Raw genomic sequence first — 26,744 nt, 5'->3', positions numbered from 1 at the left:
TTCTCCAGTCTTAAAGCAGATAAAAACCCTGTTAAGTATTCTTCATATAGACTAATTTCTTTATTAAATATAGACTATAAAATATTTATGGCCATTCGTGCTAAAAGGCTAAAGCAATTTCTCCCATCATTGATCAATGATGATCAAATTGGTTTTATCTTAAATAGGATCTCCTATGATAGCATTAAAATAATACAACAATAATCGATTATGCAAATAGCTCAAATGAGAAGTTAATTTGGTAATTTGTATATAGATAGAACTTTTGACTCAGTAAATTGGAATTAATTATCTTTGGTTCTTGAAAGAGTAATTTTTCAAGCAATTTTATTCATATTTTTAATCTTCTATATACAACTCTCTTGCTTATGGTATAATAGGCCCATATACTTCAGAGTCAATAATAATTTTCAAGGGATCCAAACAAGGATGCCCTCTTTCATCTTTACTTTTTACTTTAGTTATAGAACCTTTTGCTAATTTAATAAGAACACTTTTAAAGAAATTGGGAGGGTGGCCTAATTGTTAAGGTGTTTGCCTTACAAACACAAGGTGTAGGGTTTGAGTCTCACAAGGGATAATTGGCTAAGCTTAAAATGTCTCACAAGGGCAGTTAGCTTAATATTAATCTATGAACCTATGAACAACTTCATATGTTAAAGGCAGGCAAGTAGGCAAGAATTTAGAATCTAAAATTCAATTATTTGCGGTTGATATTTTAATAACTTTAAATGAATGCAATAATTCACTTACTGCTGTTTTTAATGTAATGGAAACTTTTCAGAAAAAAAATTTTGGTCTCACATTTAGTGAAAATAAAACAAAAGATGTATGCATAAATTATAATCTAAGGGATACAGGGAATTTTTTAAACAAATATATTGTCCAAGAAAAGAAGTTAAATTATTTAGGAATAATCATAACTGAAAACATTAATAACATGATAGCTATCAAGTATGAAAATAGTTTAACTTCCATTAAAACTCTCAAACAAATTGAACAAGTTTCTTTTTACAATGGAAAGACTCTCCTTAATTAAAATGATAATACTACTCAAAATTCTATATAACATTCAGTCAATATCTCTTCCTCCCCCTAAGAGTTGTATAAAATAATTTAATTCTTTACTTTTAAAGTTTTTGTGGTTTCCATACAAACCCAGAATAGCCTTAAATCATCATACTAGTGGCTTGTCAGATGTGGGTATTGGTTTGCCAGAGTTAGAGTTATACTATCTATCTTCTATAATCAAAACAATAGCTCTCTGGGCTAATAAGTATTATTCTGCTAAATAAAAGGAATTTCAAGAAAATCTTAGCATTCAATTTGTTGTTCCTAGATGCCCAAATTATTATTCAGTTTCAAATAGTTCCTTGTTTTAGTTATTAAAAGACTGTCTCCTAAATAACATTAGTCTAACAATTAATTTCTCATACATTTTTATTTTAATAAATTCCTTGAGAAATTTTATTTATAGATACCCAATATATAAAGCATGTTTTTCGTACTTTCTAATAGCTTTTACACAAAATAATATTCACACTCTAAATTTACATATAATGAATATATTTAAGGAAAATAATTTAATGTATTGGTTCCAGTTAATAGATAACGAAAAACTGTATACTGCTCAACATATAATTCATAAATTAGACCTGGGTGAAGACATATGGTTGCATGTGTAAAATAGTAGATAATTTCTTGAAAGTAGACTTAGGTTCATAGGTTCATAGGATGATATTAGGTTATTGGCCCAGAGGCCCTTATAAGCCTAGCCAAGAATTACACCCATGTTCCCACAAAGTCATCACCTGTTTCCCCTGTCCAGCAGGAACACAGGTGGGATCCCAGGGGTGTATTTTCTGTTTTTCATCATGTCATCCAGGTGCTTCTTAAAGATGGCTAATGACAGACTCTGCTTGACATGGAGAGGGAGTCTATTCCACAGATGGGGGAGTCTTTGGGACATGAATCTATCCTGCCAACAAGTTTTATTAATGTCACAGACCAGGTTGAGGCCTTGTATGTGGGTTGCACAAGTGAAGTTTGACATATGGATATGCAGCAACTCCATCAAGGCTGGGTCTGAGGTGGCTTTGTATGCCAGACACAGGTCATCTCTGAGCAGTCTGTATGAGACTGAATGGATGGACAGGGGTTTTAGCCTGTCTTTATAGGATAGGTGTTTGAGACCCTGGATTTTCCTGGTCAGGAACCTCTGTGGTCACTCCAGCTGTTGCATGTGCTTGGCAAGGTACATGCAGAAGGGGGTATTGTACTCAATAATGGGTCTGATAAGGGAGGAGTACAGGGATCTTATGACCTCCTTGTTCCTGGATAAAATACCCATACTTACGAAGTGTGCCATGTAGAAAGCCTTCCATACAGTGGAGACAACATGGTGGTCAAAAGTAAAGTTGCTATCTACCTGGGTGCCCAAGTCCCTGACAACTGACTGCATGCTTAGTACATTGTTATTAATGTGATAATTAGTGGGGACACCATTTTCCCCAAATGGATAATGGTGCATTTCTTGGCATTCAGTTTGAGGCCATGCTTCTGGCACCAGTCATTAGTTTGGGTAAGGCCCTCTTGGAGGATGTTCACATCACTAGGAGAATTTAAGACAGAACCCAACTTACAGTCATCTGCAAACTTTGTCAGCTACAGACCACTGGTTTTGACTTGCACCTCAGAAAAGTATATTTCAAACAGTAGAGGCCCCAAGACCAATCCCTGGGGAACACCACTAAATATAGGTCTACTATTAGAGGTGGTTTCTCCTATTTTGACTAAGTGGGTTCTATCACTGAGCCAGTTAGCTACCCATCTGGTAACATACAGGTTGATGCCTAGCTGGGAGAGTTTATCTATTATGCCTGACTGGGGAATAGTGTCAAAGGCTTTGACTAGGTCAAGGTAGGTGGTGTGCACAGTCTTCCCCTCATCCATGGCTTTGGTGACTGTTTCAAAGAAGTCGACCAAGTTTAACAGGCATGATCTCCCTTTGGTAAAACCAAACTGTGTGGGGTCAAGCATTTGGAGGTTGCCAATGTCCTTATAAGGTCCATAATAATGCATTCCACGGCCTTCCAGTTCAGACTAGTTGGGCTGATAAGCCTATAATTGCCTGGATCAGTGGACACTCCACCTTTGTGTAGAGGAATGACAGTGGCTGTCCTCCATTTGGCTGGGAAAAAGCCGGTGCTCAGGCTTTAGTTCAATAGGGTGCCTAATGGAGCTGAGATCTCATGCCTGAGTTCATACAGAGCACACCAAAGGAATAACATGAACAGTAGGAATGTTCAAACTTTTAATAAAACAAGGCAAAAGCTTTTGGGTTCCCCTTCTTCAATGCATATACGATATGTGATATGCACTGAATAAGGGGAAACCCAAAAGCTTTGCCTTGTTTTATTAAGTTTGAATGTTCCAACTGTTTATGTTATTCCTTTGGTTGTACTTGAACTGGAATGTGAGTTGTTGCAGTTTTTTTCTTTTTGCCTTCATATAGGACACAGCCAAGGATGTTGTTAGGTCCAATGGAGACTGTATTTTTTTTATTTTGAGAGGGCATTAAAGACCTGCTTCTTGGTGATGGAGGACCAGGTGCTGGGGATGTCCTAAATTACTGATGGGGTGGGCAGAGGGGTGACGTTTTCACTGAACCTGTCTGCCAGTAAGTTAGCTATATTGATGGCTTTTGTGTATGTAGTGTTCTTGACCATGTGTTCAGAGCAGATTTGGGTGTTACCTTTAAGATTGCAGACATATGTGAAGAAGGTCTTGTGATTGTCCTTAGTGGATGTGGTCAATATGGACTTGAAGTTAGCCTTAGAGGATTTCACCAGTGACCTTATTTGCTTGTTCAGACAAAGGACAGACTGCTTTCAACTTATCATCTGCTCCTTCTTGGCCCTGGACAGCAATGTTTTCATTTTATTATAAAGTTTGTTTATTGCTACTGTCCACCAGACAGGTTTATTCTTCCTTAAGGAAAATGATTTGGTCCTGTCAGGTATTGTTGAGTCCATACAGCTATGCAGGTGTTCATATAGTTTTTTGGTGTAAGCTTGGACATTAGTGCTAGTTCCAACTGAAAGGATGGTGGCTGTGAAGCTGCTTATACCTGCTGTCAGGAGATTGTAGTCTGCTTTGGAAAAGTTTTTTTGTTTGACCCTGATGGGGGGGGGGTCAAGGGAGATGGTGACTATGAAAGTGATCACTTTATGGTCAGATCTTACCAAGGAGGGTGACACTGCATGGGTGTTACAGTGGATACTCATGTTGGTTAGTACCTGGTCCAGGATATTTTTACCTCTCATTGGGGTGTCGACCAGCTGATCCAATGCACTGGCATTGACAAAGTCGAGGAATCACGGACATTCATGTTTGGGCTAGAATGCATCTTCCACTCTATGGTTGGGTAGTTAAAAGTCACCTAGGATCAATGTAGAGGGTTGAATCTTGATGGATTCAAGTAGTCCAGATAGGTGGAGTGGGTGTCCTAAGTCATGGTTGGGAGTCTGTAGCTATCAATGATTTTAACATGTGTCTTATCCACTGCTAAATGCACTTTGAGCATTTCCTATATGTCATACTGTCTGACCAACCTGAAGGTGTGTATGTCTTAGATAAATATTGAAACTCCACCTTGTTTGGCTTTGTAGCCCTCAGTTTGGGGTCTGAAAGTATGGTAGGAGGAGTAACCTGGTAAGGCTGGGGTGCTCTCCACAGGTTTGAACCAGGTTTTAGTGATTGCACAAATGTTTGCATCCTCTAGTGTGAGAAATGCCTGCAATGAGTGCAGTTTCATGCTAAGACTCCTAGTGTTTAGCAGCATGACCTTTAAATTTTGTTTAGAAGAATTTTCACATTGCTAATTTTGTGCTTATGACTTTGCCTAAAAAAGGCACTATGGGGGAGACAAGAACCTTTGCCAGAAGTTTGAAGCCCAGGGGAGACAGATAAAGGCTATCTCTGGCAAAGCATCATGGTCTGTCAATCATGTCCTCCCAAGCTGTGAGGTGCTGGTTCCCCTTGGAATGACACCAGAAACTAAGCTAATTGTTAAAGTCAATGATTTTCTGTTTGTATTGAGGCATCATTATGGGTGATGGTAGGATGCTGCTTAAGGGTAGGGACATACCTGCCTGGAACACATATTCAGTGAGATCAATAATTTTTTTCCTTACTATAGTCCAGAGAGGTACATCTCAAGTCATTCACACCAACATGGACTATGACAGAGTCATAACAGTACCTGTTGTTAAGAGACTTGAGTGTGTGCATGATATGGAAAATTGTAGCACCTGACAAGCAACTTACTGTGACTTTCTCCTGGTCTAGCCTGGTAAGGGGCACATCTGTGTGTTTCATGATCAAGTCTCCTATGACTAGTATGTTGGGTTTGTGGCTGGGCCATCAAGGCTGTGAGTCACAAGTGTGTGTACTATGTGTGGTGCTTGGTGCTGTGGGCTGTGATGTGTGTCTGTGTTTTTGTTTCGGTCTTTTTTGTTTAGGTATGTTTTTGTTGAGAACATCTGCATATGTAGGAGTGTGTTGTTCAGGTGTGGGTGGTGTTAGAGGCATGGTGTTTGTAGTGTTTGAACAGACAACCTTCTCAGTGGCAGATGTACAGGCTTGTGACTGAGGCAGTAAGGATTCTATGTTCTTAATGTAATTGCATCTTTCATATATTGTGTTCCTTGGTGGTAGTAATAGAGGGTTAACCATGTACATAAAGCAGTTGCTACACTGTCTCAGGATGCCCATATCAGCCAGATTAGCAGGAGAAACTATAAGAAATTGTCCACCCATGGTTGTCAGAATCTGTGGAAGAGAGGTCAGTGATAGTAGAGTGGTACTATCTGAGAAGAGTACCTATTGGTGCAAGTAGGGCTGGATAAAATCAATACAGTAGTTGCAAGGGAGAGCCTCACTTACATAGGAGTGCTGGTAAGGGAAACAATGCAGCTGAGATACCTCAGAAAGGGTTAAAACAGCACAGTGGCAGTGTGTGCAAATAGGCACAAACCCATGCAAACATGGAGTTTAAATACCACAAAAACAAAAGTAAAACAGAAGCAATGGAACTGACCAATCAACCTTTTTTCCATGAGTTCTTAGCTAAACACCTTATGCCAGACCAGTTCCAAACAGTTTGCTTACTCTCACTAAGTGCAGGCAGGCCACAGCCAACACAAGATAGTGTAGCAGGAAACACAGAAATCACACAAACAGATCTGTATACAGCAAAACCTGTAACCAGACTATGCTAAATATATTTAAACTCTGTTTAGGTCAATGTAACACAGGAAAACAGATACACACTTAAATATAACAGTAGCAAACAAGAACAAACTGATTTAAACCAATTAACCAATAAAAAAGGTCAAAACTAAGCTCTGTTCCAGTAACATTCAATCAGACAATTTGTAACTGCACTCTCCTACCACTAGGGTACAGGGGACTCTCTCCAACAAAAGATGGCCTGGTTTAGTGCTCAAGTTATACAAACAGAGCTACATTCAGCAGGTCTGAATCTAGTATATACCACAGCAAACAAGGTGCACCAATATCAGAAAGAAACAGTTCAAATAAGCAGGTAGAATAAGCCTTCAACCAGAAATTCTCAGTTCAGAGGGGCAGAATCTATCCTCTCCTCCCACAAGAGTGTAAGCCACAAACCTTCTTAATGTAAAATAACTGGCCTGAACCCCAAGTGCTTAAATGAGAACTAAGATACTTTTTAGAATAACAGACACACTAAGCCTTCAACCAGCAATTCCCAACTTAGAAGGATGTAACTACCTCTCCTGCCACAAGAGTGTAGACCACAAACATTCCTAATGTAAAACAACTGGCCTGAAGCCCAAGTGCTTAAACCAAAAGGCTTAGAATAGTTACAATTTAATCATGCTACTAACAAGCAGTAATAAATGCAGCAATCTAATGCAACTGAGTTTAAGAGACTCTATTCCTAAGTTAATTGATCTACTACCTCTTTTGTTACTAGAGAAAATTACTGGAAAAGTCTCTTATCTTAAATATATAAAGTGATCAAAATGAGCTGGCATTTAGTAAAGAAAGCTATTGTAATTATTTACATTTTTTTAAATAATAGATTTCCTAAAGAGGAGGATAAAAAAAACTTATTTTGTCCTTGTCAGAAAACAAATTACAAGTTCACTTAAGTAGAGATTATTTTCATGGAGGTTCCTGCATAGATTTTTTACGCCACATAGAATGGAATTAATGTCCAAGAGCAAAACAGTTTCTCGGAGATGTAACTCTGACCTCAAAGCCAACTGGTAGCATATGTTTTTTGATTGTGTTATACTCAAAACATATTTGGATGGAATTAATATTTTTCTTCAATCCTTTTTTCTGATAACTTTTATCTAACTAAATTTTTGGTTTTATTTAATTCCTCAATTCTAAAGTGTATTGTGAAAATGAAATATCTCCTTTTATGTAGCATTCTAACATTTGTAAGAAAAGTCATAACAAGAAACTGAAAGAATGAAACTGCTCCCTCCCTTAATGAGTTTATTAACATCATGAATTAGTTTATCATTTGGAACTCATGACTATCAAGTCAAGGACTCAAAGAATCACTTCTTTATTTAATATTTGGAAGAATCTAAAAGATCTGTTAAACAAATAATAGGTTTTTTTTTATAATATTAGTTAATATATTGTATCTTCTAGATTTTCATCTATGGAGTAGACAGTCTTGTAAATAGCTGGTTTGTTGTGTTTAGGAATTATTTATCATTTTATTTTTTATTGTTATATATGTATTTCAATTGTTAAAAATCAAACGAACAAGAGACCAGCTCTATTATTATTCAAGTGTTATTATTTCTTAAAAATATTTAATAAAAAGAGAACACACACAGCCCTAGTCAACTGAAATTTCCTGCATAAGATAACCCTAGCAGACCTTTAACCATTCTCATAATATCCTCTTATACCTTTTTCATTAGTTTTTGTCTCTGTTTCTGTATGTTCTACAATACTGAATGTAATATTTCAGATATGTTCCAGAGGCAATATTGCCCACCTGCTTCTTGTGTTAGACCTTCAAAATCATAATTCGTCCTGGCATAATATGGTGCCTTTCAGTAACCCTTTCACACTATATCTGATGATTAATAACATGAAAATCATTACTTATGCCCACTCACCATGTTTTTTTTTTTTGAAAATGTTAATAGTGCTGCTTTCTGTGAGGTTATCCTTTAGAAGTTTCTTGGAAAATGTTGATTGAATCATACACCTAAAAAATGTTGCTGGAAATGCAACATGCATAGTTAAGACTGTGATTTTCTAATGAACAAACACTTTATTCTTTCTCCACTTGTACAGACTGTGACACTGAGTAAATCATAAATCTGTACAGTGTTCCTACTTTAGCCCTACAAAAAGGCATTTACTTTCCAAAAGAACAAAATGGATGGAGAATCTATGAACTATGAACTAAAAAAAAGTTTAACATTATTGATAATTAGTTATATACATTACAATCAAATCTGGTTCACAAACTGTGAAATCATTTGTTATTAACATTTATAGGTACAACACTATTGCACCAAACTGATATATGTATTAATAATTAATAATGTCTGAAAAAACATTATTGATAGTTATACTTACAAAAAGTTAAGTTTCCATTCCAGGTTAAGATCGTCAGTTTTATTCATTATGCTCACCGAGTAACTAATTAGTTTATTAATTTTACTAAGACAACACATAACTTATCCCCTCCTTTACTGCCTCCTTCATCAACCTATGAGAACGTGCTTACATCTGATATATACATTCTTGAATTTCACTACTAGTGTTGAAACAATCACATTCATACACATTCATGGTTTTGTTTCTAAAAATGTATCATGGCTCTAAGTATAACATTCATTTGTAGAGCTAGTGTGAATGAAGAATAGCAAAAATTTCCTAGACTAAATAACATGCTTTCTTTCAGGTTATATAAATGTTAGAGATTCTAGTCTGGAAGATCAAAAATAAACTGGAATCTGACATTGTTTATGTCCAGTAATACCTGTTAACCAAAGCAGGTCTGCAGAATGTTTACAAATGTTTACCTAAAATCTACTAATCTTCAACCCTCATTTCTTTGTTGGTAATTTCAATTAGCAACAGCCTGTATTATCAATAAACTACACAGTTATTTATTTGTTTTTATTTTATGACTGCCTGCAACAAAACTGCAATGTACTAAATCAGTGTCTTTGCCACACATAATACAAAAGTGAGCAAAATTTTGTTTCGTCTGGACAGTCAATATAAATAACCACAAAACTATTAAATTTTTATTTCTGTAGCCTACCCTGTTACTGATACCTATAACGAACACAAACATACAGAAGAAGAGTGGTCACAAAACAAACAACAGTCATTCAAGCATCCAGACTCTTACATTTTATACTTACAAACTCTTATTAACATTTCCAATTCCACATCACATTACAAAGTATGAATATCTCTCACTCTTGAGAACTCTTGTTCCACAACTACAGAAGTTAGTGGAATGAATAATCCTAGCACTAAGGAAAACTATACAGATCTCTGTTGTGAGCAAAAGTTTTAGTTTTATAATGTTTACCTTTATAAGCTGTAGGCTGTAGCACTTTTGAGTTATTCTATAAATTGTGTCCTGTTGAATGCAAAGGTTCACCTTTTAAGCAGTTTCATTATGCAATATTAAGTTACCTAAGGAAATAAAAATATTTTTCTCCTCTCCAATAAGCAAAAGAGGGAGGAGTATGCAAGTGTTTCTTGTAGGCATATTGATCATATGACATTGTATCCTTTCAAGATAAAAGTATTTCTTTGTGTACCTGTGAACTTAATATGCTTTTCGGGTGGATGATGAAAATGGACTTTTTGAATAATCCCACTCACTGGGAAAACAAATAAATATATAAATAAATAAAAGTGTAACCTACAGAATATTTTACAGTGAAACTAGAAATATAAATCTACATGTTAAAATGCAAGTGGAAAAAATATGTTACTGAATTTGCACTACAGCTGACTTACCCAGTTTACATAGTAGATTAGACAAAGGAATTATGATACCTGCAAATCTCACCTATAATAAACTTTACTAACTAAAGCTAAAATTTAATTGCTTTATTTGTTAATGCAGTTCTATACAGACTGGATAAAGGTATTTGTACTGCACCAATAACACAGTTTTTAATGTCACGAGTAGCTAGAAAACACAGCAGGAAGTATGGCTGTTTGGAACTTCAGCAAGGCAAATACCTGACACAAGGTTACGAACAACTGGAACAGAAAAAAATGTATTCATTGTTAAAACAAGAAATCATTCTACAAAGGTCCTCACCTGTGAAACAACACTACATTCTGCATAATAAGTATCTTCTGGGCTGTGTTCTGACTTATCAGTGACAGTAATTGCTTTACCTGTTACTGTATCAAGTCCATAAGGCTTCATAAACTGAAACTCACTCCTTCCAGAATTAGAGTTTTGGTAAACCTTCTGTAGGTAAGGAGGCTGACAATGTCCCATGGGTTCTGTTTCACCATCGTCTGGAAGGTGTCCCGGATTGTAATCTACAAATGTTGGCTTAAGTAATGATGACTGTCTCCATCTCTGAAACTTGAAGATAAAAATAAGTATAATGAAACAAAGAAACAAGGCAGACACAGAAATAACAGAAATCACCAAATACAGAGTCAGATTAGAGTCCTGATCACGGTTTTCTGATGGTTTGATGTCATCCAAAAATGTTTGAGGGAAGTTATCTGAGTCTGCAACAAATATGGTGACACTGGCTGTAGACGAATGTGATGGCTGTCCGTTGTCTTTTACGATGATATGAATAATTTGTTTAACTGGTTCTTTTACTAGAACAGGGCGGGATGTCCTAATTTCCCCAGTGTGATACCCTACAATGAAAAGGCTAGGATCTGTAGCCTTTAACAATTGATAAGAAAGCCATGCATTTTGTCCTGAATCAGCATCCACTGCTACCACTTTAGTAACCAGATAGTTTGCATCCGCTAGAAGTGGTACTATCTCGATTCCTACAGGAGCTTCATCACTTGACATTGGGTACAGGATTTTAGGATAATTGTCATTCTCGTCCTGAATGAAAATATTCACAGTAGCGTTTGCTGACAGTGGTGGGGAACCACCATCCACGGCTTTAACAACTATAAAAAACTCCCTAAACGCCTCATAATCAAAAGAGCGCAAAGCATAAACGTTACCGTTATCTGGGTTAATGGAGACGTAGGTTGAGATCAGAGACTCCCCAACATAACCAGGAACAATGGAATAAGTTACCTGAGCATTTTGGTTCCAGTCAGGATCTTTTGCCTCTACTGTGTGGATTACATATCCCGGAGGGTTATTTTCCCTTACATATATATTGTATATGACTTTAGAAAACCGAGGAGGGTTGTCATTTATGTCAGTAATTTTAAGACAGATGGACTTTACTGCTGAAAGAGGTGGTGAGCCCTTATCAATAGCGGTGATTGTAATATTATACTCAGGGTCCTTTTCTCTATCAAGTGATCCATTCAACTCCAGTGTGTAGTAATTCTTGTATGATGGTATCAGCTTAAATGGAACATTTTCTTGCAAGTAACAGTTAGTTTCTCCATTGTTACTGGAATCCAAGTCAACAATATTTATAAATGCAATAACAGTACCAGGAATGGCATCTTCTGAAATTTCTTTCGAAACAGAGGAAGCAGTTATCTGAGGTGCGTTATCGTTGTCATCAAGAACGTCTATGAGTACTTTGATTTGGGCAGTCAGTCCACCGCCATCTTTAGCCTCAACTATAATTTCAAACCCTTTCATTTTTTCATAATCTAGCATCCCCTCCAGGATGATTTCACCACTATCAGGATCCAGTTTAAACAAAGAACGTGTTGTCTCTGTTATTTTTTTGAAAGCATATCTTACTCGCCCATTAGCTCCACCATCACGGTCTGTTGCACTTACTTTAACTATTAACGTACCTTTTGGTGAGCCTTCTTTCAGACTTGTCCTATAAACTGCCTGACTGAACTCAGGTGCATTGTCGTTGACGTCCACAACATTTATGTGTATTTGTGCGGTACCAGATCTCTTCGGGACCCCATTATCTTTTGCTGTGAGTATAAGCATGTGATCGCTTTGTGCTTCGTGATCCAAACCATTATTCAGAACAAGCTCCACGTACTGACCACTGTCTCCGTCTGTCACAATCACGCTGAAATAATCAGTAGGGTTGATTTCATAGTCAAGAAGTGAGTTTGTACCCATATCTGGATCCTCCGCCTGTCCTAGCCTAAAGCGGGCACCTGGGGATGCCAGTTCACTGATAATTAATTCAATCTCATCCGGTAGGAACACCGGAGGATTGTCATTGATGTCCTGAATTTCAACTTCTCCTGCAAATACCTGCAAAGGATTTTCAGTAATGACCTCAAATCTCAGGAGACACAAAAGCATTTTGTCACACATTTCCTCCCTGTCTATTCTCTCCGTCAGGTACAAATCTCCGGTCTCAGAATTAATATTTAAAAACTGAGTGTTTGATGATGAGGATATGCGGAGCCGACGAGCTGCCACATCTGTACGAGGTATGCCCACGTCGTTTGCAAGGTGTCCAACAAAAGAGCCACGATCCATTTCTTCTGGGACCGAATACCGTATGACTGCCGAGGTTAAGGACTGAAATGAATAAAACAGGAATAAAAATAACTGGTGCCGGACACATTTCCACCTTGGCTTGGACGTGATATCCATTTCAGGACCAGGCTCTAACTACCGTACAGATTACGCAAAAAGTTTCAGATTGAATCCAAAAAAACAGAAAGGACTGCGTACAACCCGCCCATCTGCTGGTCACAGAAAATTTGCCTACAGTTGCTGTTACCTCTTGTGTCTGAAGTCCTTATTAATATAGCTCAAGCAGAATATAGAAACGTTTCACCACGTAGGCAAAGAGCGACACGCAGTGTATAAAGCAAAAACTACAGCTCTCACTTGTATTAAATTATGATCAGGGGTTAGATGTTTTCTTCACCAAAGGACAGACAATACTTTGATGGAGGAATACCTTTCAACTGTCCGTGATTTCGGGGGGCATCACATATTTTGGCTCAAACTTTGTCTCTGTTCCTCATAATCTCTCATAAAATTGAGGAGTTTGGAGGAAAAGTGACAGATTATATTTAAGAAATGGCATAATTTTGTAGACTACTTTTACTTCATAAAATTCATACTAATTCACATTCTCTTATCCTGTTAACTTCTCAAGTCAACAGCACTAATAGTTTTAAAAAGTGTCCCTTTACTTCTGGATTTGTCCACGTTTGTAGAGGCAGTAGGTTGCGAGCTATGCTGGGCATTTATGAAACCTTCTATCATAATTTAATATAAACTATAAAGAAATATAATAAAACATTCTTAGAGTTTTGGAAACTGAACTGCAAATTTTGTGTAAGTTTATACTAATTTTCCTAATTATTATTTTTTCCTTGTTGGGCTGGATGGAGGAAATAAGCTTACTTGCTTGCTGTAAACCAGTCCCTGGATTATACCATTAAACTTTATGTCAGTTTTTAAACATATTTTACTACAAAGTTTTCACAATCAATAAACATATAAAAATAAACATGAAACCAAAAAACAATCACTATAATGTTAGTGATGAAGGGCAAATAAAATTAACTTACTATATTAGTTCATGACACATAATACAAATATTTCAATAACAGACGTTATCAAAATAATCATTCGAGAAAAATGTTTGCAAAGTTCTTTCCCAGGTTTCTTTCCTTTCTGAATATCTATCTATATATATATATATATATATATATATATATATATATATATATATATATATGTTTGTCTTTTCGGCTTTTCCCGGTTAGGGGTCACCACAGTGGAACTCCGGTCCGCTAATGAATGGCAGTAGATTTTTATAGTGCCAAGTTGTCAACCAGACGTCCAACCTTCAGCAAAGGCACGCCCGTTCACGCATGTCTTTCAGAGGCCACTTGACCGCGGGGAAGACATGCAGACTCCACACAGAAGTGTATATATATATATATATATATATACATATACATATATATATATATATACATATATATGTGTGTGTGTGTGTGTGTGCGTGTATAAACGTTCTTATAAATTTAATCAAGTAGTTGTGATATAAAACTTTGCAGATGTGAATAATATTAAAACTAATGATGTAATTTCCAAAGAAAGTTTTGTTGATTGTTAAAAGTTGCTGGGGAGATGACTTTCTGTTCAGGTGTAAACTCAAATTCATTTTAGCAACATACATTGCAGGAGACATTTATGACAATTCATGAATTCATCTTTTCTCTCAATGCCTATTACTATGTATACATTTGATAGTAGCAGCACACTTTTATCTGTTTCACCAATAGGCTGTAAAAGCTGAAAACGTCAGGAGTCAGGTTTGGTACACACACACACACACACACACACACACACACACACACACACACACACAATTCCAGACAGCTTGGTAAACACACATTGAAGATGACCAAAACATATTCAGTGCTGGATATCCAGACACATTCACAAGAAAGCCCTTAAGTGTCAGCAGTTCAGCTCAAGCAGTGGTCAGTGATTATGTATTTCATTTAACTTAGGCAGTGAAATAAGGACAACACAGATAATTTTACCAGAAACATTCTTCAAGAAGGAAAGTAAGTAGTACTACATGGAAGAGATAACTCTGAAATTCAGTACTGGATATTTATTGTATGGGGTATTCTTGTCAGGGTTGTTCAAGTCAGAAACAGCACATGAAAAATGATTAGGTATTTATTTGTGGGAAATGGCCTTTTTTACAAGAGAGGCTAATATGACAAGTCATGGAATGTCAATTTTGAATAGCTCTGCTATGTGACTAATTCTATGTTAATCTTGTGTTTTATTAATGGCAAGGCATTTTTAAGAAGGAGATAAAATTTGTTGAGTATCTTTGACTTGCTTGCTGTACTCTGCCTGAATATGGTTGATCTCTGTCTGCATTTTATTTTGAATTGAAGGTTTTTCAGTTAAGATTTGGTTACTTCTATTTTGTATCTTATTTTTGTATTACATTTGTTTTGTTTTATATTTTCTGTTCCATTGGAATTTTAAGAGGGTCTGGCTAGGGCCAGTTAGAAAAGTTAGCAAAGAATCCCTTTGCAAACAATGAATACGATCAGATAATTAGTGGCAGGAGCTGAGAAATAGCATTCCTCATTTAGCTAGAAATATCTCTATTTAGCTGGAGTGCTTGGTTGACTTGCTTGCTGTACTCTGCCTGAATACTGCTGATTTTGAGTTGTCCACCCCTAGTATAAATCTGATTTTGGACACTCCTTCCAGTCCCATCTCATCAGTTCATTCAACTGAGTACAGTGAGATCATTTGGGAAGGCTCACCCCATAGTTTCTTAATCTTGAATTATCTTCTGGTTCCTCCATTCCCACTTAACTTATAAAAAATGCACTTTATTCAGCTGCTTTTATTATATTTGTGCTTCTTCCTACTTTATTACTTTATTTTGTTTTTGCTGCTTCTTCTGTACAGTGTTCAGTTGCATTTATTCTGCTGCACTTATTACTGCTTGTTAGTAGCCTGATTAAATTGTAACTGTTATTCTAAACCTCTTAGTTTTGGTTTAAGCACTTGGTCTTCAAGCCAGTTGTTTTACATTAAGAAGGTTTGTGATTGACACTCTTATGGCAGGAGAGGTATCTTACATCCTTCTATGTCAGGAATTGCTGGTTGAAGGCTTAGTATGTCTATTATTCTAAAAGTGTCTTATTTCTGGTTTAAGCACTCAGGTTTCAGGCCAGTTATTTTACATAACAAATGTTTGTGGTCTACACTCTTGTGAGAGGAGAAGATAGCATCTGCCCTTCTGAGCTGGGAGTTGCTGGTTGAATGCTTATTGTGCCTGCATATTTGAACTGTTTTTTTTTCTGAAATTGTTGCACTTTGCTGTAGCATAGACTAGGTTCAGACCTGCTGAATCTAGTTTTGTTTGTATAACTTAAGCACTAAACCAGACTGTCTTTTATTGGAGAGGGTTCCCCTGCACCCTAGTGGCAGGAGTGTGCAGTTAGAGCTCATCTGATTGAAGGTTGCTGGAAGAGAGCTCAATTTTGAACTGTTTTGGTTAATTTGTTTAAAACAGTTTGTTCTCATTTGTTACATAAGCACAGTGTTTGTATGGATTTGCACTTATTTTAGCAAAGATCCACATTGTTTGGCAACCAGCTACTGCTTTGCTGTATTTATCTGATCAATCCAAAACATCTGCTGGTCTCTGTAAAACTTAAGAAGATTTTTTTCATTGTAAAGTGCACTTGTGAACTGCATTTATAACACATCACTGTTTATTTGGACTGTTTTCTTTTTCTGAAATTGTTGCAGTTTGTTTGCTGTAGAGTAGACTAGATTCAGACCTGCTGAATCTAGTTCTGTTTGTATAACTTGAGCACTAAACCAGGCCACCTTTTGTTGGAGAGGGTTCCCCTGCACCCTAGTGGCAGGCGTGTGCAGTTATAACTCATCTGATTAAGATTGCTGGAGCAGGCTCAGTTTTTGGCTTTTTTATTTGTTAATTTATTTAAATCAGTTTGCTGTAATTTGTTACATAAGCACCACATTTGCACACGTTTGTGCTTGTTTACACATTGTGCACTGCCAAACAGCGGTGGGCACCATTGACGGTTACAGATGCAAATACTTCTGCCTGCAAATTTTCCCGTAGCACTCTGCTGGTGCTCCATCGGTGAGTTCTCATGACTGTCCTTCACTTACAGGTAATACATTCAGTGAAGCTCCTGAGATACCAACATAGATCTTACCCACTAGCCCTTCATATTTTTGTCCACTTCTCCTGTTCTCTACTTTACCTATTCCTTCCTGTCCTCTCCCTGTTTTCTGACCACATCACCCTACCTAGCATTACGGACAATTTCCTATAGTTTCTCCAGCCAACATGGTTGACATGGGCACCCTGAGACAATGTAGCAATTGCATCACATACACTGACAACCCACTACTTCTAGTCCACACAAATTCATTATGTGAAAGATGCATCTATATCAAGAACCTAGAATCCAGGCTCTCTCATTCACTAGTCAGTTCATTTGTTATTAATCAGATTGTCAGCAAGGACACCTCACCTTCTGTACCTACCAAACCAACAACACATAAACCTACTTATGCGGTGGTCCTTACCAGAAGCTTACCTAAACATCAGAAACCTTTCAAACACAAACTTAAGCACAATTCATATAATACATCCTCTGCAGAAGAAAGTACACATACTATATCACACACCAGTGTCTCACCAGTCAAGCTCTTAATGCATAACACAAAAACAAACATCTTAGTCATTGACAACTCAGTTGTGAGACCCACAGATGCCCCTCTCACCAGATTGGATAAGGAAAAAAATCATGGTCAGCTTGTCTGTCAGGTGCCAGGATCCTCCACATCACACATACACTCAAGTCTCTCAACAGCAGGCACTGTTATGACTCTATCATAGTCCAGGTTGGTGTGAATGACTTGAGATGTACCTCACTGGACCATATGAAAAGAGATATGACTGAGCTCTCTGATTATGTGTCTCAGGCAGGTATGTCCCTAGCCTTAAACAGCATTTTACCATTTCCTAGGATGGTATCTCAATATAAATAAAAAATGATTGACTTCAACAATTGACTTAGTTTCTAGTGTCATTCAAAGGGATCCAGTATCTGTCAGCCTGGGATGACATGGTTGAAAAACCTCAATGCTTTGTCAGAGATGGTCTCTTGCCACCCCATAGTGCATTTTTTAGGCAATGTCACAAAAATAAAATTCCCAGTGTAAAACTGTCCTCTCAAAACAACCTCATGGTTATGCTGCTAAATACTAGGAACCTAAACCAGAAAGTGCACTCACTGGAAGCAGTCTTCACCTTGGAAGACAATCACATTTGTGCAGTCACTAAGACCTGGTTAAAGGCTGCGGAGAGCACCCCAGCTATACCAGGTTACATTTCCTTCCACACGTTCAGACCACAAATTGAAGGAGTGAGAACTAAATGAGGTGGTGTATCAATATTCATTAAAAAATGCACCTCTAGATTTATTAAACAGCACAATTCCCTTGAATTACTTCTGGTGCAACTGACTGTAAGACCCCTCTTCAGATCATTGCCAGCTATAGGACCCCACTCCATGAATCAGGACATCCACTCAGCCTACTTGGATCTACTTGAGTCAATCAAGATACAACCAAACACCCTGGATTTGGATAACTTTAATTACCCATTTATTGACTGGATAAATTATACGTGTTCTAACTCACTGTAGGTAAGTTCCCTTTCTGGGTCATTGCCAGCTATAGGACTCCCTCCATGAATCAGGCCATCCACTCAGCCTACTTTGATCTACTTGACTCAATAAAGATACAACCAAACATACTGACTTTGGATGACTTTAAATACCCTTCTGTTGACTGGGTAAATTATCCCTGTTCTAACTCACTTGCCCAAAGGTTCCTGGACTTTTTTAACTCCAATGTCCTGGACCAGCTGATTGACACACCTACAAGGGGCTCAAACATCCTGGATCTGGTGCTCACCAATATGGATGACCACTGCACCACCATCAGTGTGTGGCCATCCCTGGTGAGATCTGACCATAAATCAGTCTTGCTAGAAGTAACTATAACACATGACCCCCCCCCCCCTTAACAACTAGACTAAAACACTTCTCCAAAGCCAATTACAACCTCTAACATGATAGCATAAATAGCGTCATAGCCCCTCCCCCCACGGATGGACCAGACACCTATGCTGAGTTATATACCAATGCCCTACATGAGCACCTGTACAATTGTATTAACTCTGCCATACCTGATATAACCAAAGCAAGATCTTCAAGGAAAAACAAACCAGCCTGGTGGACAACTGCTATTAGTAGGCTATACAATAGGAGAAAGAAATTGCTGTCTAAGAGTAGGAAGGAAAGGTTTCAAAACTGGAAACGCTCCCTCCCCAACTTAAATGGGCAAATAAGACTTCTAGTGAAGTCCTCCAAAACTAACAATGAATCCAAATTAGCTTCCCTAACTAAGGATAACCACAAGGTGTTCTTTAGTTACATTCGGAACCTCTAAGGTGAGGCCCAGATTTGCACTGAACTCATAGTTAATGGTACTACATATACAGAACCTGTGGATATAGTAAACCTGCTGGCTGACAGGTTCAGTGAAAACCTCTCTCCCATGTTCCCGCCACATATAATCCAAAGCATCGTTAGCACCTGCCCCCCACCTAGTATCTCCAAGGAGCAGGTCTTAAATGCCCTGTCAAAGGTCAAAAACACAGCTTCTATGGGACCAGACAGCATCCTGGCCTGTGTTCTACATGGGTAAAAGCAGGAATTAGCATCACCATCGGGCATGCTTTTCAATCACAGCCTAAGTAATGGCTTCATCCCAGCAGAATGGAAAACAGCTATCATTGTCCCTTTGCACAAAGGGGGTGCATCCATGGATTTACCTGAACAGCCTTATCTGCAAGGTCATGGAATGAATCATCATGGACCTTATTAACAAAGATATAGGACATTTCCAAATGCTCAACCCCACCCAGTTTGGTTTTGTGTTGGGAGATCATGCCTGTTAAACTTGGTGGACTTCTTCAAGACAGTCACCAAAGCCCTAGATGAGGGTAAATCTGTTCATGCAGCCTACTTAAACTTAGCAAAGGCTTTAAAATAATCCCTCACTCAGGCATCATTGATAAACTCACCCAGCTGGGTATCAATCCATATATTGCCAGATGGGTTTCACACTGGTACACTGACAGAACTCATACAGTCAAAACAGGGAACCCCACCTCCTCCAGCAGACCCATAACTAGTGATGTTCAACAGAGTTCAGTTCCCCTACTGCTCAGAATCTATTTCTCTGAAGTACAGACTAAAACTAAAGGACTGTGGCTGACAAAGTTAGCTGATGATTGCAAACTGGGAGTGATCACTGAACCCCTAGCAATGTCAACATCCTTCAAAAAGGTCTTATGCAGACTAATGACTGGTGCCAAAGGCATGGTCTTAAATTTAATGCAAAAAAAATGCATTATCATCCCCATTGGCAAGGGTGATGTTTCTGCAAACTACCACATCAATAGCAATACCCTTACGCACACAGTCAGTGGTGACAGATCTGGGCACACAGGTCGACAGCAACCTTAACTTTGATCCCCATGTCTCCACAGTGGTAAGAAGGGCCTCCAGAAAAACAGGTTATAACCTTCCTGTACTCTTCCCTCATCAGGCCAATAACAGAGTAAAATGCTCACTTTCCAAACACCAGCAGCAATTGGAGAGACCACAAAGGTTCCTTGCAAAGAAAATTCAGGGTCTTCAAGATCTGTCTTATGCAGACATATTGAAATCATTGTCACTTTAATCTGTGTTGTACAGACTGCTCAGAGGTGAGCTGTGTGCCTTGCATATAGAGCAATCTGTGACCCAGCTTTAATGGAAATGCTGCTCATTCATGAGTCAAATGGCACACAGGTCACTCACTCAAAGGGCCTTAACCTGGTATGTGACAGCAACAGATCTTTCTGTAGAGACAGATTTGTCTCATAGAGGTTGCTCCACCTTTCGAACAAACTTCCTTTTCAGGTTAAACAAAGCCGCTCATTGGCTCTATTTAAGCATAATTTGGACAATTGGGTGGGTAATTGGAAATTCACCCTGGGGGTTCTGCTTGTGTCCCTCTTGGACAGGGGTAATAATTACTGATTTTGGTGTCTGCTTGAACTTGACACCCTTGGGAACATGGGTTGACCTTGGCTAGGCTTGTAAGGGTCCTGGGGCCATTAGGCTAGTAACGTCCTATGATTTGCCTGGTGTGATCAGTGTTATCCTACTAGTATGGCAGTTGGTAACTCTGGTTAAGGCTGTCAGCTGTTTTTCATGTGGGGTTTGATTCCTTTGTCCCTCATTTTCTATTGTGTGACCTTGAGCAAGTTACTTAACCATACAGTGCTGGAGACAACTGGAAATTAGAGATAGGCTCCTCAATGGTCCACTGGACTGCAAGCCTAGTAACTAACTATGAACCTTATCTACCAAACCGTCCCACCACCTCACCTGAATGATGATAATTACAAATGGCAGTTACATTTTTACAGGGTTGGTTCCATGCACTTTCACCCCTATGTGGGTCCTATGTCTCTTCACCTCTGATATCTATATATAGCTCTCCCTCTACTGACAACCTTCCTCCTCAGTTCCTTAAAATAGCTGCTTACGCTATTGCTTTTCCTGTCTCTATTTTAATTAACAGATCCATTCAAGAATCCATAGTTCCTGACCTCTGGAAATCTTTCTACACTATACCTCTACACAAGGGTGGTAATTCAACTGAATCTAGCAACTTCAGACCCATTGCTATCCTCTCTCCTCTGTCTAAAATCCTTGAGAAATGTATCTACTATCAACTAATTACATATCTTATCCAAGAAAATCTCCTCACTCCTACACAACTTGGGTTTCACCCTAGACACAGCACCTCCACTGCCCTTATCTCCTTCTCTGAAACTGTTGTTATGGCCAAAGACAACAACAAACATGGATCTTGCCTGTTCCTCGATCTGTCTAAAGCCTTCAGCACTGTTTCTTACTCTCTACTCCTCTTCAAGCTATCCTGTCTCAACCTCTCTCACACTGCCCTCAACTGGTTCTCCAGCTACCTCTCTTAACAGACAGCAAGCAGTTAGATGGCTTAACTCTTGCTCCTCTCTATCCAAACTGGGGTACCCCAAGGCTCCATCCTTGGACCCTGATATTCAACATCTTTACCAATAACCTTCGTACTTCTTGCAGTCACTACTCTATCATCCAATATGCAGATGACCCCACATTATCTGTCTCTGAAAACTCATCAGACCTGTTAACTATTACACAAAACTCCTTATCTTCTGTAGAAAGATGCCTCAATGACACTCAGCTCATCCTCAATCCCAATAAAACAAAACTCCTTTTGCTAAATCCCTCTCTCACTGTAAATCTACTTTTTCAATCTCTTCTCTCAACAACACTATTATAAAAGTTGAAACACAAACTAAACTCCTCTGTACCATTATTGATGACCAACTAAAATTTGGTCTACACGTCCAACAAAGCATAAAAAAAAGACTAAAAATTAGACCTACTTTACAGAAATACAAAATACCTTAGTGCAGAATCCAAACGTGCTCTTCCTCAAACTTTCTTATTACCCACCCTACTCTATGCCTCCCCTATCCTGATTAACCTACAATCTTCCCTTATTCACAAACTTGAATCAGCATGCAATAAAGTTGCTAGATTTGCTGTAAATCATTCCTACTCCTCCCACCACTGCCTGGCCCTACAGAAACTTCACTGGCTTGAACTCCCACATCAACTTACTCTCTCTCAATTCTAAACTGCTCACTCCCTTCTCAGTAACCCTACTTCCTGCCCATCACTTTCCAAACTTCTGTCCTATTACACCCCCAATTGTCCTTGTTGTAGTTCCAGGGAAGAAAATGTTGTGGGAAGAAATAGCCAGGGAATTGTTATGGCTAGGCTTGTATAGGCTCAAGGGCTCTTACTACCGACCTATAAACTGTGTAAAAATTTAGCAAAAACCTTTATAAATACTCAGTCTCTCATAGCTGGAACAAACTCCCATTACATATCAGAAGTATAACTCATGTCAACAACTTTAAGTAGACACTAAAAGATCATTTGCTTAACTCCAAGATCCATCACTGCAATCAACCCACTTAACCTCCCATATACTTCTGTCTATTCACATTCTACAACCTCTACTTAAGAAGTGTCTTGGCATTACTTTTAATTCTTGTAAATATTAGAACATGCTAGCTTTTCAGCACTGTGACTAAGCTGTCTGTATGTTTATATTTTTAGTATTCACACTTTCTTATGTGACAACTATAATTTGCTCTGTATACCGGCATTCCAATTTGTACTCTATTTTATCTTATGTAAAATGTTTCTTTTACTTGTTATTGCTGCAGACATTACTGGAGCTTTTCTCCTTGGGTCTCTACTGAAATATTTTTGTACCTCAGCTATACCATTCCAGTTAATAAATGTGAAATAAATTAAATAAATAAATATACACCATATTTAATATTACAGTAACTCAAAAAGGGTGATACATTTCCATTGCCTCTGTATTGGCATTCTCTCTCTGGTAGTATATTTTGAGATTGGGTTTGTGGGGGAACAGTCTCCAACAACAGGGAATACAGCATTCACTGCAGTAAGATTACTGGTGTTGCACTACAGGATGTATACAAATATTCAAGCAGTTGACACAGACTCAAATTATTAATTATTTGTATGGTTTGTAGTGGTTTAATTCTCAAGAGACACTTTATCCAACAAATGAGATCCTTCTAAAACTTTAGATTTCATTTCTGTATTGCCCTCCCACCTAACCATTTAAACAGTCCCATCATTCAAATAACTAATTTGTTCCCCATACCTGTTAACCATGTCTACTGGGCTGAGAGTGACACTTGGGTGGTAGGTGACCTTCTTCAAAGACAGCTCACTTTTTCTAATTTGCTTATTATCCTTCATGCATCAAGGGTTCAGCTCCAGTGTTTGGGGTGTACAACTTGCACAGTGTAGGGACAACTGTTGCTTTGGAAACTTATGTGGTCCATCAAGCAGCTCTGCCCCAATAAGGAGGTGACACTTCTGCTGGTTCACTCTATTTCAGCAGAAATGTAGTAGCAGATGCCTTTGAGACAACAATGGCCAAGTAACCCTAGTCTTCTCAGCTGACTTCTGTAGTGCCTTAGCCAGTAACCAGAACCAAATAATGTGGAATGTAGCCAGGGCTCAATTCCCTTTGACTCTTCGGCAACAGAGCTGATTTGGACCCTTAGATTTCATGTGTTGGTTGTAAGCTGCAGTAGGGAATCTGTGGCAAGTGCTACTGGGAAAAGCTGCTCAGCATTTGATGTGTGGATTATCTAGAAAGATCCTCTTGATCTCAGCTAATATGGCAGCTTCATATGTGTGTAGATAAGGAATACATTTTTCACCCTTCAGATATTTGGATTTGACTAGTGCAAGTTGGTAGCGAAGACAATGAGTGAGAGAATGAAAAAGGTTTTACTGCTTAAAAGAAAAAGTGAATGTATTTCAATTTGAAGCTGGAGGCACAATCAATCTAGTAGAATATGATTTTGTTGTTTTAGTCTTAAAATATGTTTTAGAAGTCAAGGAATTTAATTTTTCCTTGCAAGATTGGTTTATTGAAATGTATTAAAGTAAATCTGGGTTTAACTAGATGCCATACATACTTACAAAATATGTTACCTCAGCTAGTTAATATGGATATTAGAAAGTTAACTGATACAGTTTAGGTAACATAAAGTTATTTTAGAAAGTAACATAACTTTAAAAGCTTCCAGTCACTATTTTACATAGTTGATCCTCCAAAGTTTGCTCACTTTTTCTCATAAGTCGGCTGCATCTGTAAATACCACAGGGGTAGTTAATGCAACACCTAAAAAGCAAAAAGCTGATAAACAACTAAAAAGATGGCAACAAGAGAGATTGTTTTAGCTGCCTGTAGGCAAAAAGTTTACTTTTAACAGGCTAGAAGGTGTGGACTTCAGCTCACATTCAGAAGGTACTGCAAAATGCAGCAGCTAAGGGCACCCTGTGGCAAGATAACCTTTAATACTATAAAAAAAAAGTTATGAGTGATAGAATCATGAATTCATGTTTAGTCTCTGTATCTGATTAAGTGTGATTAATTGTAAAAGGAAGTTCTATTACCACAGCAAAGAGCAGTAATGGAATGGATAGCCCTGTATTGTGCCTCTTTGAAACTGGCAATCTTCTAATATCTGCAGCATATATTAAGCAATGTTTGAATTAAGATAGTAGGGAAATAAAAATGCAATATCTGTTGTACCAAATATGTCCAATTTGAAGCATTTATTTTTCTGCATCCAGAATTAATAACAGTGTTTGACATTAGCCTGGCCAAACACGTGCTAGTATATCTAGGCACTCGTGTTATCATGAGTGATACTTTATGACAGCTCCACAATGGTTCTGATAAAATGTTGCTTGCAGATGAACTTCAATTGTAAATGCCTATATTCATGTAGATTTTATTATCAACACTGAAATGTAACATAGGTCTGCAAAAACACATTTAGGGATATTTTTTGTCTAAGACAGATACTGTCAAAGACAATAGGCACGTTTGTTTTACAATGGTGCTTGGTACAGATGCACAAGGCTGTATTTTATCATCAGTGTTGCACACACTCCACAATAATTTCTCCTAATAAATCCTGGTAGTAGATATGGATAATTTAATATAGTTTGTATAAATGGTTGCCTCAACATGGAGACTTGAAACCCTCATGTTTATAAAGATGAAACTTTAGCTTTAACATTATTTCAGGGTTGGTGATTTATTATTTCCCATACTTGACTTGGGGTTAATGACTGCAATTGAACTCTTCTCAGTGTGTCTAGAATGAGATTTACAGGAATGGAGTCTAGGTTGAAATACAGTTTAAATAATATTAAGAGGAGCCTTTAGTTTTAATATTATAAGGGGGTTGGTGGTTCTTTGTTTCCCATCCTTGACCTGGGATAAGGACTATAATTGAACTGTTGTCAGTATGTCTTCAATGAGATTTACAGGAAAGGGGTGTAGGCTGACATACAGTTTAAAATAATATTTAAGAAGAGTCTTATTACTGAATGTAATAATGTGGCTATGCATTAACTATTAGCGTTCTACAGACCTTTATTATTGAATGTAATAATGTGGCTATGCATTGACTGTTATTCTACAGGCCTTGTATGTAATCTGCATGAGAATGCTGACTAACACACCTGACCTGATTTTTTTATAACTTTATGTCTAAGTTTATTTGCAATATAACAGGGAAAAAGAAATAAAGGAAGCAAGCAAGAAAGGGAAGAATTAGGAAGGAATAATGTGAAAAAAGGGGGCAAAAGTAGTGAGGTAAAGGAGTAGGCACAGCCATACAACATATTATAATAAGCAAGGGAAAGATATAAAGATCCAGTCAATTTCAATAAACAGTTAAAATTAAAAGTAAATTCCATAAAATACCAAATAACCACTAATCAGGTAGAAATACTCTCCTCCTCTGCAAATGATTTTGAGAGCACTCCAATAATATGGAATCGTGTTTTAGCTTACTCATTTGGAGCTAACTGTACCCTAGGTGAGAGAGAATTTCAGGAACAGGATGCATTTTCTACCTGCTCACACTTTGTGAAAGCCAACTATTCTCATCTGTTTGCCATACACTTTCTTAGCAGCATAAGTTGGTCTCAAAGTAGTAGTTTTCTTGTGCAGTCCAGTGTCAGATCAGACCCTTCAACGAATCACAAATTCCCCTAAAATTATTCCATAAAAAGGTATTTTCAACATTTCCCAAAAATATGTTTCCAAGATGCTAAAGCAGACTAAAATATTTTCAGCAGATGTTTATGGTTTGCAGGATGAATTGTTGATGCACCTCTCCAATATGCAAGCCCATCCTGCATTGCCAGTTTCATAAACTCCCTTAGACATTAATTAAACTCATTTCACCTCATCCAAGGTAAGGAATTAAGTTCTCAGC

At 37.8% G+C, this 26,744-nt stretch overlaps 2 protein-coding genes across 2 annotated transcripts in view; both read right to left on the bottom strand.

The window, feature by feature from the left end:
- LOC122800103 overlaps window positions 1–12,906 on the bottom strand; it is a 200,789-nt gene extending 187,883 nt beyond the window's left edge. The window contains exon 1 of the mRNA XM_044069626.1: window positions 10,367–12,906. Coding sequence (XP_043925561.1) covers window positions 10,367–12,802 — 2,436 coding nt within the window. The 5' untranslated portion in view covers window positions 12,803–12,906. The remainder of the gene's footprint in view (window positions 1–10,366) is intronic.
- Window positions 1–26,744, bottom strand: part of LOC122799780 (protocadherin gamma-A4-like) — a 639,989-nt gene that overhangs the window by 585,550 nt on the left and 27,695 nt on the right. The gene's annotated exons all lie outside the window — the stretch shown is intronic.

This window comes from Protopterus annectens, chromosome 4.part0 (genome assembly GCF_019279795.1).
Source record: "Protopterus annectens isolate FY-2018-M chromosome 4.part0, PAN1.0, whole genome shotgun sequence".
NCBI lineage: Eukaryota > Metazoa > Chordata > Ceratodontiformes > Protopteridae > Protopterus > Protopterus annectens.
The sequence above is the reverse complement of the archived record's forward strand: the minus strand, read 5'-3'. Positions and strand labels throughout refer to the sequence as shown.